Source organism: Molothrus ater, chromosome 3 (assembly GCF_012460135.2).
Source record: "Molothrus ater isolate BHLD 08-10-18 breed brown headed cowbird chromosome 3, BPBGC_Mater_1.1, whole genome shotgun sequence".
Classification (NCBI taxonomy): domain Eukaryota; kingdom Metazoa; phylum Chordata; class Aves; order Passeriformes; family Icteridae; genus Molothrus; species Molothrus ater.
In genome coordinates, this window is record NC_050480.2 from 54,565,215 (window position 1) to 54,579,152 (window position 13,938).

At 38.5% G+C, this 13,938-nt stretch overlaps 1 protein-coding gene across 4 annotated transcripts in view; it reads left to right on the forward strand.

The window, feature by feature from the left end:
* Positions 1-3,163: 3,163 nt before the first annotated feature.
* Positions 3,164-13,938, forward strand: part of IPCEF1 (interaction protein for cytohesin exchange factors 1) — a 42,833-nt gene continuing 32,058 nt past the window's right edge. For 2 of the 4 annotated variants that reach the window (XM_036379952.2, XM_036379953.2), the window contains exons 1-4: positions 3,164-3,255; positions 3,923-4,092; positions 10,924-10,997; positions 12,135-12,206. In XM_036379952.2, coding sequence (XP_036235845.1) covers positions 3,934-4,092; positions 10,924-10,997; positions 12,135-12,206 — 305 coding nt within the window. In that variant the 5' untranslated portion in view covers positions 3,164-3,255; positions 3,923-3,933. Of the gene's footprint in view, positions 3,256-3,401; positions 3,450-3,922; positions 4,093-10,923; positions 10,998-12,134; positions 12,207-13,938 lie in introns of those variants that run through there. The other 2 variants (XM_036379950.2, XM_036379951.2) reach the window with 1 other exon arrangement.

The following is a 13,938-nucleotide window of genomic DNA, read 5'->3' on the forward strand; positions in this document are numbered from 1 at the left end:
TTTGCCAAGTGCAGGAGTAATGGATAGCAAGTTTGAAGTCTGTGCAGTTCTGCAGGATCACTAGCCCATCCTGTTCAGTCCTTACCAAACCAAAGACTACCAAAATAATTAAAACCTACTCTCTATTACCAGCCTTGCACAAAAGTGTATGTTTTGCAGTTATCCCAGAGCTTTCTGAGAACTACTGCTCTCAGATTTCCCTTGGTAAGAAGAAATAGAAATATATCTGATGTTCTTAGCTTTTCAGTTGGACCTGTGATAATGAAATAAATCACTTCCCATTAGGAAATTTAAAATTATAGAAAAATATCCAGCATTGTTAAAAGCAAAATCATGACTTTTGGTTTGGTTTCAGATTATTCAGTGGCTATGTTTGCTAGTTACAGAATATTCACATCTGAAACTCCTCTTGTACGCCTTGTTTAATTGGTAACAACTCTGCCTTCCACAGTTTTCTCTTTGTTCTGTGCTGGTAAGAATCTGTAGAAGAGGGAAACTTAAAAGTATCTTTTAATCAATGTTCACCCAGGTCCACTGATATAAAAGATTATTGACTTTTTTATAAAAGAGTTTTCAGTGAAGGAAACTTTAATTCACTTCTTGAAAAAAATTTTGCCACTGGAGACTTGCTAATGTGTTGTATTTCCATGGAAAATTGAATCTAAACTGTGCTCGTGAGACATTTTATGAATTTTGTGTTAGATTCATTTAAATAAAAGTTTTCTATTGGTTTGAGACGAAAACAGTTTTACTGAAAACTGTTTGTGTATCTGTCTGACTCCAAACACTGTGCTTTGGAGAAAGAGGTTGTTTTTATTTGTTTATAGATAACAAAATTTGAGAAGGCAATTTTGTGAATCATCCTGCATTTTATTGCTGCATTTGGGGATAAGAGATTTCTCTTGTGTGGAGCAGAACACATTTTTTTTAATAGAATGAAGCTGAGTTTCTGAACAGTGCTAAAACACAATTGGAAGTTGCAGAATTCCAGGCTTCGTGCTAATTTGTTGAAAATTTACCTCAATTTTCAGGAATACTTAGAAAGACAATGAGAAATGTATCTTAATTTAAAAAAATAATTCATCAGTTATTTTGTTAGGGATTTACCACTGATTTTATCCAGGCAGACTAAATACAGGTCTGGCTGTAGAGAAACTGCTCTTCCTTCCACCATTAATTTCCCAACTCCTCCCACAATATAGGAAGAAAAGAGGGCTGGTTGACCACCCCTATCACCTTGCAGCAGGATACCATCATTGCTACAGAATAATACACATAAATTTGTAAATTATTTTAGCTAGCCCAAGCTCTCATTAGGTGATCAGTTTTTGCTTCAGTCTGATATAAAGTGGGCCCAACAGATGTCTTACATAACATGGGTACTGACTCTTTCCTGACACATGAGCAAGAGACCATGCTATTTTTTTTTAGATCATCAACAAGGTTAGTGGAAAGATTACTTCCTCCTCAGTTGTGTAGAGAGAGCCACATCCTGCCTCAGTATTGCTCTTTTTTTTAATGACTTTATATTGGTTAGAGATTGAACAACCCCAATATAGTGCCATGGCAAAGATGTGGTGTTTCTTTACTACATAGTTTTTGGGCCAGCAGACCTGATTCATACTTGCTTTCCTTAATATCATTTTGAATAGCTCTGAAGGAAAGCAATTAGTTTGTGTGATCCATTGATTCCCTGAGGCCATACGTTATTTCCATGTGTCCTAAATAGGGCGTAAGTTTCTTTGGAATGAAGATATGAAAAAGGTGGGGAAATAGCAGAATCTCTAATAGAGCTGATGTGTTTTCTTATTGCTGTTCTTTGTGTGTTGTCATGGAGAATAGTCTGAGAGAGAGAGGCAGTGGTAGTATTAAAAAATAAAACAATAAGGGAAAAAGGAAAGAAAAAGAATACTCAGTGATTAGGCAGCAGTCTGGGATTATTCATGCCTGGTAAAGCCTCCCACAAGAGTGTTGTTCAGGTCATGTCAAACAGGATAAGCACAGGACTGCGAGGCACAGCTCTGTGCTCTGTGCCACACTCTGCAGAGATCCCCGCTTCAGAAAGTTGTAGCTCTTGTAAATACTGGTGACAGTGAGCTCTTCTATCAACCTGCAGATGGTCTAGCTTTACTCATCTTTAATTTGCCTCTGAGAAGGGCCATCAAATTTTTCAAGAGGGATATGAAATGGGGTTTTATTTTCCTGAGGAGCTGTCTGGCAAGGCGGAGGGGCTACATTAGGGATGTTCACAGCGTAGCTCTGCAGCGCATCAGGTAGCTAGCGGCTTTGCATAGCAACATTGTGGCCAGCATATTAAATCATATGTCACTTTATGCTGCATTTGTCATCTGGGGGCTTCAAACCCTTCCTAAAAATAGAAAAAAGTGAATGCTTTAGTTCCCACACTAGAGAAGGAAAGGTTGAGGCAAAGAGAAGTCAAGTACTTTGTCCACAATCACAAAACCAGTCTGGGGAGAATTTACTCTAAAAGCCATAGCTTCCATTTTCAATTACCTCCTTTTTTGTTCTGTGGTCTTCTCTTTTAGTTTCATTTTCTATGTGTTTTTGCAGGATTAAATATGTAGACTGCAAATGTGTAAATAAATTCAATTGTGTTATTTTTGCAGTGACTAAAATTTCCATACATTTTGTGTGATTTTTTTTTCCTTAAAAAATATTATGAAACTATTTAATAAGGAAAAAAAATGTTCTGCATTAAATAAAAAGAGGCAAAGGTGAAGATCAATTTTTTTTTCTTTTTCAGTGTTTCTTAGAATGAGCTAAATGACTATCAGTCATCTGGCATGTATTTTAATCTCCCCATGTTTGCAAATCCTCCTTATAGAGCCTAATGAAGCCTTAAAATGCTGGAGTTTTAACTTCTATTTTTTAACTACAAACCACAGAATACAATTTGGGCAAACACAGCAAAGTAGAAGCTGTCTGTGGATGTGAAACAGGAAGCAGGAGGAGATAGACACGTGTAATAGGGTTGTGTTTGCTCTTGCTCAACTAGATATACATCAATTTTAATTAACACGTTTTTTGCTTCAGCTGCTAACGTCCCTTCAGCAGCGAGTGGGTTATGTGTTTCCATCCTGCATATACCACCAGCATCACCACCACGTCCTTTTCTAGCTCCCCCCTCCCCTTTCTACACAAATGTTGCAACACAATCTGAAATTTCCTCTTTTCTTTCCTTCCTGCATTTCTTACAGGTTCCTTTGCGTCAGAAGGCAAAAAAGAAAAGTCAAGGTAATGAGAGATTATTTTTTCTTTTCTCTCCTGGATTCCTCTTTTGTTATTTTCTTGGTATGTCTTATTCTTGGGAGGGTGAGGATTTTGTACTGCTACTCATCTGGTGAAAAGCTGCTTTTTAACTCCACTGATTCTTACACCGATTCTGAGAAAAATGACAACGGGCTGTTCCTTTGGACTAAATCCTTGTGGTAGGTTAATTGAATCAAAGCTGGAAATCAGTGAGGTAGAATCAGCTGCCTGCACAGACTTACACACTAGTGGTTTTCATGTATTTGGCATAATAGTTTTCTCTATCTGATTTAAATAGATGTATCATTTTCAGTGCAGCTGTGTGAGAGAAAATATATGCATGCTTCTCTTAAAAGGATCAAAGGCTGTATTTTTAATTTACAAAAACTCGTGTATGGTTATCTTAGCATTAATTAGTATCTGCATTATCTATAGCTTACTGTTTAATTTCTGAACATCAGCAAGCCTTTCAAATGAGTGTGTGTTACTGTCACAGCCATTATAAAACTGAATTACTTCTAAGTATATTTTAAGACATGCTTGGATGACTTGCTGAGGTTCCTAAGTAAGGATGATATCCTTAATTAGCAGCAACATCTTTCCTGGTAATGCAGTTTTAAACAAGCACAACACTGTATTTTTAATGGTACAGGGTTCTTTATAATGAGCCGACGGAGGATATCATGCAAAGAGCTGGGGCAAGCCGATTGCCAAGGATGGCTCTACAAAAAGAAGGAAAAAGGAGCTTTCATTGGCAACAAATGGAAAAAGTTCTGGTGTGTGCTAAAGGAGTCATCGCTGTATTGGTACAGCAGTCAGCTGGTGAGTACAGTGTACAGGCAGCTCTGGGTGCCAGACAAACTGCATCTGCTGGGACTGACAGAAGGGAACCTGGGGTCACAATTTAGGTGCACCCTGGAGGAGTACAAATAACTGGGGTTATTTCACAGCCCTGGCACTTGTGATCTGGGAAGTGTCTATATGAATTTGAAATATGCAGAAAACTATGTGTTTTCTAGTTCAGCAGGTACTTGTGAAATGTTAACTTGCTGTCTGTTTCGCCATGTAAAGAGCTCTTCTTTAAGGGCTCTGGTGGCATTTGAATTTGAGAAATCTTTTCCTGGGTATAGACAAATTGCAAAAAAACTCAAAACAGGAATGCTTCTTCACTTCCTATTAATTTAATTTTCAGAAATGTCTCTCCTATCTCTCTTTCCATCCCCTTCCACACTGAGATTATTCCATTTGTCTTCTTAGTTTATTTTTCTTTTTTCTTCTATTTTTCTTCATATTTAAATTTATTTGGCCTCCTTTTTCTTTTTTCTTTTTTTTTTTTTTCTCTTTTCAAATAGTAGAGGGCAGCTAGCTTTACTCTGGGCTTGTTTGATTGGGCAGAGGGTGTTTTGCCCATCCTAGGAAGATTCAGATATAGTTATTCCCTTCACTTTGCTGTCTGGCACTGCTACCTTTAAAAAACTCTTATCACATTCAAATGACGGGGTGACAGATCTAAGAATTAGGGTCTGAAGAGCATTAGGGTATGCCAGCAAAAACAGTTTGAAACTCAGCAGCTTCAGTGTTGAATTGTGGATGGGCATGAGGTTCCTTAAATGCAACACAGCTGCTCTGGAAATCAGCATGTCACAGGCACAGCAAAGAATGAAAGATTAAAGGAACCCTTATTAATTCTTAGAGCGTTTTAAAAAATATCAAAGGCAATCTGGATGATTTTCACTTGTTTATTTACACTGCAGCAATCCCCATCAAAATTTTTGCTAGCTGTTTCAGGGAAAAATACAATAGTTTAAGCCATTTAAAAAACTCCTCATACCCTAAACAAAGCTTTACTCACGTAGACTAATTCACATTCTCCCTTCAGTTGTGAGTATAGTGCTAGTATTTTTTGTGGGGCGTTTTTTTGCTTGTGTGTGTGTGAGATATTTTTTCTGTTTGCTTTTTTAAAATCCAAATAAAAACTTTGACTGGTACTTCAAGATGATATTAACTATTTCTTCTTGGGGTAAAGGAAAGCAACTCTGCTAGTCTTGGGCTGTTGTTTTTTATGATGTTGTAGTAGTCTGATATGGATTCCTTTCAAGACTATATCAAATATGTGCATAATAGAAAGAAAATAAATAGAAATATTGGGGAAAAAAGTTTGAAAAGGCACTTTTTTCCTTATGCTTACAATATCTCTACTTGAAAGACATGGGGAGGCAGTAATACCACTAAGCAGCATTAATACCTTGCAAAACCTTATTGGCTTTTATAAATCTGTTTGCAGCTGTACTTCTGGCCAAGCTTTAAGTTTTAAGAAAGGTGAGCCTGCTGGCTGACATGACCTTTTAGACACAGAAAATATCTGAAAGGAATAATTCTAAGGAGTAATCAAGATGAGAGGAAATAAAAAAGGCAAGACTAGGAAAAAATTGCCTCTGGGAAGAGAAGAGTGATGGGGGAGAGGTGCAAATTCCTCCACTTCCTTCAGTTGTTCTGGCCTTCTTAAATTCCACTCCTGAGATCCAGAAAAACCATGATCATGCTGGTTCCTGTGCTCCTAGACAGCACTTAGCCTTTTAGTCCATGCCTACTTCCTGACTGTCACTGACTGCCCCCAAAAGAACAAGGCTGAAAAATAAGAGTCAGCCTCATTCCAGTTTATTTCATTTCCTCTGAAGAGCTAGTGTGGCTTCAAAATACTGTTGTCTTGTGTCAACCCTGAGTTCTCACCTATCACAGCTGTGCTTTAAGCATGCTAGCCAGTAGCACCTCTTTGCTTTGAACTTCTGCCAACTCTCACACACTATTTTATGGTAAAAATTCAAGGTTTCTTTGGGCAGCTTAAAGTGCAGCCTCTATGTAACTGTAGGTTCAACCAGTATTTGCAGAATGTCAGTAACTGTGGGGTTTGGAAAGGAGGAGAGGTGTTCTTTGCTAAGGCCTGCTCTCTTAAATTCTTGAGACCAGAGGCATGCCCAGAGTTGTATGTGGGATCACACAGAGCCGGATATTCTCACTTCTAGGTTGTTGAAAGAGAAATAGCAGTGACACATGCGCTTGCTTGCTTGACCAGTCTCTGGCATTAGGACTGCCTGCACTTCCACTGTCTTCAGTAAAGTTAGTCCTTGGTCCCAAGGGGCTGTACAATGTGACAGTCTCAAGTTCTGTTGAAACAGGAGTCCTGCTCCTCACGTGCCTGAGGCTTCCTGTGATGGGCCCTTTTACAGGGGCTGATGTCAAAAGTGGTGATGAAAGAGTGGGGCTGATGTCAAAGGGACTGGGGCACACTGGTTGCCTGTAGCTCTGCTTGACCAGCTTGGCTCTGCTGAGAAATGAGCTTGGTTTGTTTGTGGCTGTGTGAAAAGCAGACACTGGCAACTGTAGCATAGCAACAGGGTGCTGGACCTTTTTTCTAATGGAGATGGAGAAAATTGAGAGTGGGTGGAATTTGTATGGGAACGTGCATAATCCTGGATTTGGGGAGATAACCTCATCTGCATATCAACTTCTTGGTCAAGTTTGTCTTCATGTGCTCTGAAGCTCTGGATATATCTGTCACTCTAGCTTAATTTTTCTTCAAGCCACTCTGGTCTGGGTCCCTCATGAGAGGCAGATTTGGATAGATTACATAGGACAATTGTTGTGACAATTTTCAGCTGATATTTCCTTCAATTTAATGTAAAATATTTTGTGAATGCCACAGCTCAAAAGAGCAAAAAAAAAAAAAAGCATGATCAATAGCAGATCAGACACCCTAAGAGTCAAGCTTCTCCTTCACTGAAAGAAAGCCAGAGAACACAAGCAAATCTGAATAACTTTTCAATGAGCTAGCTGAGGTCAGGGCCCAGTGGTCTCAGCAGGCTTTGGTCGGCTGCCCTGGAACCTCTTCCCAGACAACCTTCTTCTTTCTATAAAATGTGAGACAAGTAAACTTCTCTTGCAGCACGGAAGCACTCCCAGTCTGGGGAGGGGAAGCTGCTTGGACTAGGAGGAAGCATGGAAGGGCTGGTTTTGCAATGAAAACACAGGACATGTCAGAAAATATATCTGGGCAGTCAGAATTTCTGGGTGCATTCAAGAACATCAAACTCCTTGGACAACTGCTCTTCATTAGTGTTCGTTTATGTATTTTTTTTTTTTTTAGTACTGCTCTCTGTAGGCAGCTGCCTTGAGGACAAGTGTTTAAGTAGTACAGTTTGTGATCCTGCCTGACCCTTTAGCTGTTTCAATTCTCATACTGAAACCCCAGAGGGAATCAGTACTCCTACATAGGAAGAGGGGTGGTGGGGGAGGATTGTCACATGGAATCCCAGGCTCCTGGCTCTCTGTGCTTGTTTCAGCTGTGTTGGATAGTGTTGGCTGGAATGGGACAAAGAATTAAATGCCTCTGTCTGGTGGGTCTTTAGGGTAACTTGACTGGTTTTCCAAATAGAGTTGAAATAGATTTTTGTGGAATGTCTTAATGGTGGTTGTCATGGGGATACAGCTGAAAAGAAATATAAATATAAAATTAGAGAGATGCAGGCTGTGATCTACTGTCACTATTTATCTTTGTACTTTTTTTTTCCTTATTTACTGCATCTGAATTGGTACTCACTCCAACAGCTTTGCTGGAAGCTGTATAATTATGGCCTTTTAAAAGAAAAATCTTTTACCTTTGAGTTGTAATAGCTGCTTATGTGGATGAGAAAAAGTCATTGATGTCAGCTGATTGAGCTGAGAGGCTTGGGGACCTGTGGCCTAATATCTTAGACAAATTATTCACAGTTTTATAGGATGCCTCATTGGTGTACTTGGCAGAGAGAAAAAAAGACTAAAATGCTGAACTGCTCCTCCAACATCTATATTGTCTTTTGGGGGCAGTGCTGAAACACTGATGAAGCCATGAGGACTACCCTGATTTGCAGATTGGAGCTCTTCCACAATAACAAGATATTTCATTTTCTAGCACTATGTTTTAAAATCTTGCTGCAACATTACACTACCTTTAAATTACTTACTTAATCTCCCAAAGCCACATTTAAGTAACATATTGAGGCAAGCTCAAAAGGACATTAGCCTCTTTCATTGGATTCATGCATTGTGTTTCATAAATAATTTTTTTTTTGAGTGCAAAGGTTTTCCTTTGAAAAAAATGGCTACTTTATTTTTTGCCACAAGATTTTGCAGAGACTGTTATTATTAATGAAATTATTTTTCTACAACTTGGAATAGCAAAAGCAGAGATTTATGTTAGTCTAACCTCGATAAAACCCAAAAGAGATGACAGCTTATTCTTTTAAACATACTGATTAAGTAGAGAATAGGTTAAGATTCTTGTATCTGAGTTTTTTAGGGCTATTTTACAGCTTCACATCAAAATCTGAAGGAATCTTGAATGAAACGTGTGCGTTAAATAATATCATGCTAAAGTCATGTTAGGGATAACATTTTGGAAGAAAGAAAGCACTTAGGATTTCTGTATGCTTTAAATGTTTTAAAATGTCATTTTTATCCTAAGAATGACTGAAAAGATGACTTCCACATGTTCTATTCCTAGGATTTATTTAGAATTCTATCTGCTGACTGAAATAACACCTTTAAGATTTTTAGTGACTTCTTTTTTTTTTCCTTTCTTTTTTTCCTTTTTACTGGGAGTATGGATTCCTACTACAGAGAAGCAACTGGCATTGTATGCATTTCTCATCCAGCAGTGTGTAGAATAGTGATTGTTGTATCTCATGGACAGCTTTTTTGAGTTTGGTTCATGGTATTTTTAAATTGGTTTTGGGAACTAAACAGGAATTTTGGTGTTCCAGATCCAGTAAATGATCCTCTTTTTGGAACAGAAATGCTGGATAATACAGTCTCTACTTTTAGTACAGTCCAGCCCAAGAATAGTGCTCCTTCATTTCTCACCAGTATTTATTTGCTCATCCCTATATATTTAATATACTATGGATTTGGTAATGCTAGGTTTAGTTAGTTGTCATTTTATCTCAATGACTTTAAGCTCATGAAATTCCAGCCTGTGGAATGGAAACAAAAACTCCCCAAGCTATCACTAAGCAAGTTTTACAGATACAAATACAATCAGAAAGTATTAAAAGCCCAAGTAGCAAATAAGCACTTTTCCATACAAATATTACAAAATGAAAATTTTCCAGCCCAGATGTAAAAAAATCTTTTTTTCTCCTGTACTGACAGAAAAATAAGAAAAACCCCATCCAGTGGTGCTGTGTCTGTGTCTTGAAACAGCAAAATCATTTATTGGTGGTGATATGAAATACAAACTTCTCACATGAATGTTTAATACATGTAAATGACAGGAATGATGGTTAGGCCATAATTTATTGTATACCAAAGAACAGATATGCAGATGTGAGGGGAAGCCACCCACTGAAGTAACCATTCTGTATTAATATTTCAGTTCTTGGAGATTCATACTTCCAAGCATTAAAGCTCAAAGACTTGTCTTGATGAGCATCTTTTATAGTCTGATCATATTCATGCATAATGAGACTTGAGATACTGTCAGTCATCTTCATTTATCCTCTGTCTTTGTAATTGTTGTGTGTATTTTATCTGCTTTAACTCAGTGCACATTTTCAGAATTTTAATTCTGTCTACTAGCAATGGCTGTGAGCAGGAAAAATGTAATTCAGGAATGAGCACTCTGTGTTTTGGAAAGTACGTTTTTTCCTGACATTATGTCCTACAGACTTTTGTTGACATTATATATTCATCTCATCTTAGGAGGACTTCTAACCTCATTGCAGATGACTAGGTGTATATAGATGGATGTAGTAAGGAAGATGTTTCTGCCTGAGATGCTTCAGTTTCAGGCAGCACAAACAGGGATTTGAGGCTTGTCACTTTAGTTTCTCAGCTCTGACTCAGAGTCCTGCTGACTGAGAGCAGAGACGTCAATGCTCAGTAAAGCTCCTGGCATGCAGAAAGGGCTGACTGGATATAAACAGGGTACTGAAAATGTAAATGTAAATGTCTGTCTGGATATTGCTACCTCTTGCACCATGCCTGCAAATTTCTGGGGGTAGTGATAGTTGGGTGACCAAAGCCCTCTGAGGCAGGTCTGCAGTGTTTGACCACAGAACTCAGCTGCGTGGGATGGGAGCAGCCTGCATTGCCTCTGCCTTGCTTGTGTACAGGTGACCCTGCAAAATGGTTCATGCTGCAATTACACAGGGGACACCCTCCTCCATTTCTACTTAGAATAATCTTGGGGCACTTCTGAGCTGTATTTTTTAGCTATACATAGGTCATTTTATGTGCTGCTGTTACACGTTTGTGTAAGACACACACATGCTGTGTGTACATGGCACAAACCCACCTTTGAGACTGTAGGTGCCATCCGGACCTGAACAGATGATATAACCCTTGTACATCTTTACTAGTCAACAAAATCTATGCTTGCACTCTGCCACTTGCACCAACAGGAGTGCACTTGCACCCCGGATTTGCACAAATATAGCTGGTATAGAAATATTCCATCAGGCGTTAATCTGTCCCCATGGTGATGAGCATATATTTTCACAGTATAAAAAGCTGTCAAAAACAAGCACTTGCATGTTAAATATTATTCAGCATTGGAGTCTACTAGTTTACCAGTTGGTTGATGTGGTGATATTTAATTTCTTTTTTCTTTTATGGAAGGCTGAAAAAGCAGAAGGATTTATAAGACTTCCAGACTTCAGTGTGGATCGAGCAATTGAATGCAAAAAAAAGCAGTAAGTTTATCTCTTGTTCCCAGTTTTGCATGATTTTTTCAACATTGCAAGGAATGAGCCTCAGTAGTCTTTGACAGTGAAGCTGTGGGGAGTTCTTTTGTGTTGTATAAATAATGAGATATTAATTGAGCTACTGAAAGAAAACCATATTGCAAAAATATTTTTTGAAAAATTTCTACCAGATGTGCTTTGCTAAAACCACAAATAAAAAAGAACAGATGAGTGTGCCAAATGCTTTCTTTTTCTTTTCCTGTTTTTTTTCATTTGCTGTTTATGAGTAGACTGTAATTCTCAGATCGCCCTCTTAGTTGAGGAGGTCAGCAGTGGTGCAAGTAATGCTGCATCCCTCCAAGCCTGGACTATTCTTTAGGCTGCTGTGGTGCAACTGAGCTTGGACTGTACTTGAGGCCTTTGGTTGTGCAGGGAATAAATACTTTCTTTAGCAGGGTGCATTTAAAAGTATTCTCTCCAAACTCCATATGCAGAACTGACCTCCAGCTGCTTCTGAGTACACTTCAAACGTTGGGAGGGGTGTTGCTGTTGTTTAAAGTTATAAAGTGCAGCATGGTTTTAATTGTGTCCCTCAAGAGAAAACCTTCATTCTTCTGATGGAGAAGTCAGAAGAGCTAGTCACTGTTCACCGACTGTGTGCTGCTTGTGATTTTACTGTGTCACATGTCCCTTCCTTCAGCCATCAGTTTTCCATGCTTTGGGGTCTTAGCCTGATTGATCACAGTACACGGAAGCTGTTCCATGTCTTGGGTCACTACTGGTGTTTTCTTCCAACATTTTTCAAGTTTGCTTTGCATCTCAGAGCTGGAGGAAGCAAAATTGCACATAGTATTTGAGGTATGAGAAGGTAGCAAAGTTATGTAATGAAATAGTGGGAGAATTTGTTTTATTCTTTATTCCTTCCCTCAGTTCCTGTAATTTATACTCTCTGAATAGTGTGTGGCCCTAGGAAATGAGCTAAAAATAGACTAGAGTTTTAAAGAAAGAGCTGTATTGATGGACAAGCTAATCTGGATTAATATAGTGGAGTGAATAAATATTTTAAATAATTCATTCAGCTATTATTTTTTCTTTCTTATGGAAACTATTTTTCTTCATATCTCTTATCTTTTTCTTTTCCTAAAGTGCTATTAAGATCAGCCACCCACAGATCAAGACATTTTATTTTGCTGCAGAAAATGTTCTGGAAATGAACACGTAAGTAGGAGCGACTGGTCGTGTTTCATCCTGTCTCATGCCTGAGAACACCCTTTGAAAGTTCATTCTTTCACTGTCAAGCAGTCGTTGACAATGTTATTTGGGGAATTACTGAGTGTAATTTTTCTGGTCACTAAATGGAAGAAAACTATTGCTCTTTGTTCACTAATTATGATTGAAATCAGAATCGTATAATTAGCCCAATTTTGGTGCTAATCTTCCCAGCATTTGCTGGTATAAATCCCTTTCTGTTAGAGTGGGGCTAAGATTTGATAGCAAGTACAGCACCTGGGAAGAAGTGAGGGGAGAAAAGAAAGAGAGGGAAAAGTCCCAGAAGTGATCTGGGACTAGAATATAACAGTTTCTGATTTCAGAGTATCATATCAGCTAACAAGGAGGGTTAGAGGGATAGAGAGGTCTGTTTCCTTTATGTAAATTAGCATTAACTTCAGCATCAAACTGTGCTGTAGTTGAATGATCCTCATGGCAGGTCAGACATTTTCTTTCCACAAATGGTCCAGAAGATTAACAACCAAATAATTCACAGTGGAACAAGTGAAAATTGATATGAATACTGCCATTTTAGAAACCACTGAGCTATCAGAAAGATATTATTTTCTACTAATCCACATTTGGCCAGTTTAGATATATCTCATATCTTTGCCCTTTTTACTTCAGATTGCAGTCTGTTCTCTGTGCTATTGCATTAAATAGCCAAATACTGGATACAAAGAAGTACAATTTAAATGGGAAGAGGGCTCCTACAATAGTTGTGTCAGGATTTTCATCATGGCTCTACTGGTGACCTTTGTGTGATTTTTCACAGGGCAATGACTACTCATTCCATCTATAAATGAGAGACCTCATACATATTTGCCACAATAGAAAAAGAGAGAGGTTGAGAGAATGTGTGTAACCTTCTGAAAGATCTATAGGTACAGAAATGTACAATATTACAGTAGTGTATGTCCCTAGATATGTATTAATAAATCTGTACTCTACAGATGCCTACAAGTAAATATAGATTAAAAGAATCTGTTGCCCTTTGCAAGTTGGAGCAGCATAGAGCATTCTGGTGGGGAGATAACCATGCATTTTTTTGTTCCTGCACTTCCCACCAGAGCTCCTGAATGGAGTGACAAGATCCTGAGGCAGATTGGATGAGGATGACTGAGAATGAGGGACAGCTGGACAGCAATATTTCAGTAGAGAGGGTAACCCTAGTTAAGAGAGAAGAGATGGAAGGATGTCTGGAGAAGGAAAATTAGAGCTAATGGAGGATATTAGTAAGTGCTAACAGCCAGTTTGGAGCCCAGCTGGAAATTCTCATATGAAAAATGCTTAGTCTCTTGTGAGTCAGTGATTGAAATCTAAGCAGGTGTCTCAGCTCTTATGCCCCTGGAACGATTTTGTTCAAATTCCACTTCTTGATTAAATTTCATTTTGGCTTAAAGATAGGTAGCCTAGTGTTAGAGCAGCCTGCACTATGCTGTACTAACCCCCCACTGCTGCAGCTGATGATGTTTTCCTTGGCAAAGTACAAAATACATGCATTTAATACATAAAGTACACGCATACTCACGCATATGTCGAAACAGACTAAAAGACATCTGTTCTCTTGGCTCCACTCCTGCAAATGCACGTGTGAATGGTTCCACTGAACTCACTGGAGCATTTGTGTGTGTCGAGTTCCTGGTGCGCAGAAATGCTTGATGGATCGTGACCTTTTGTA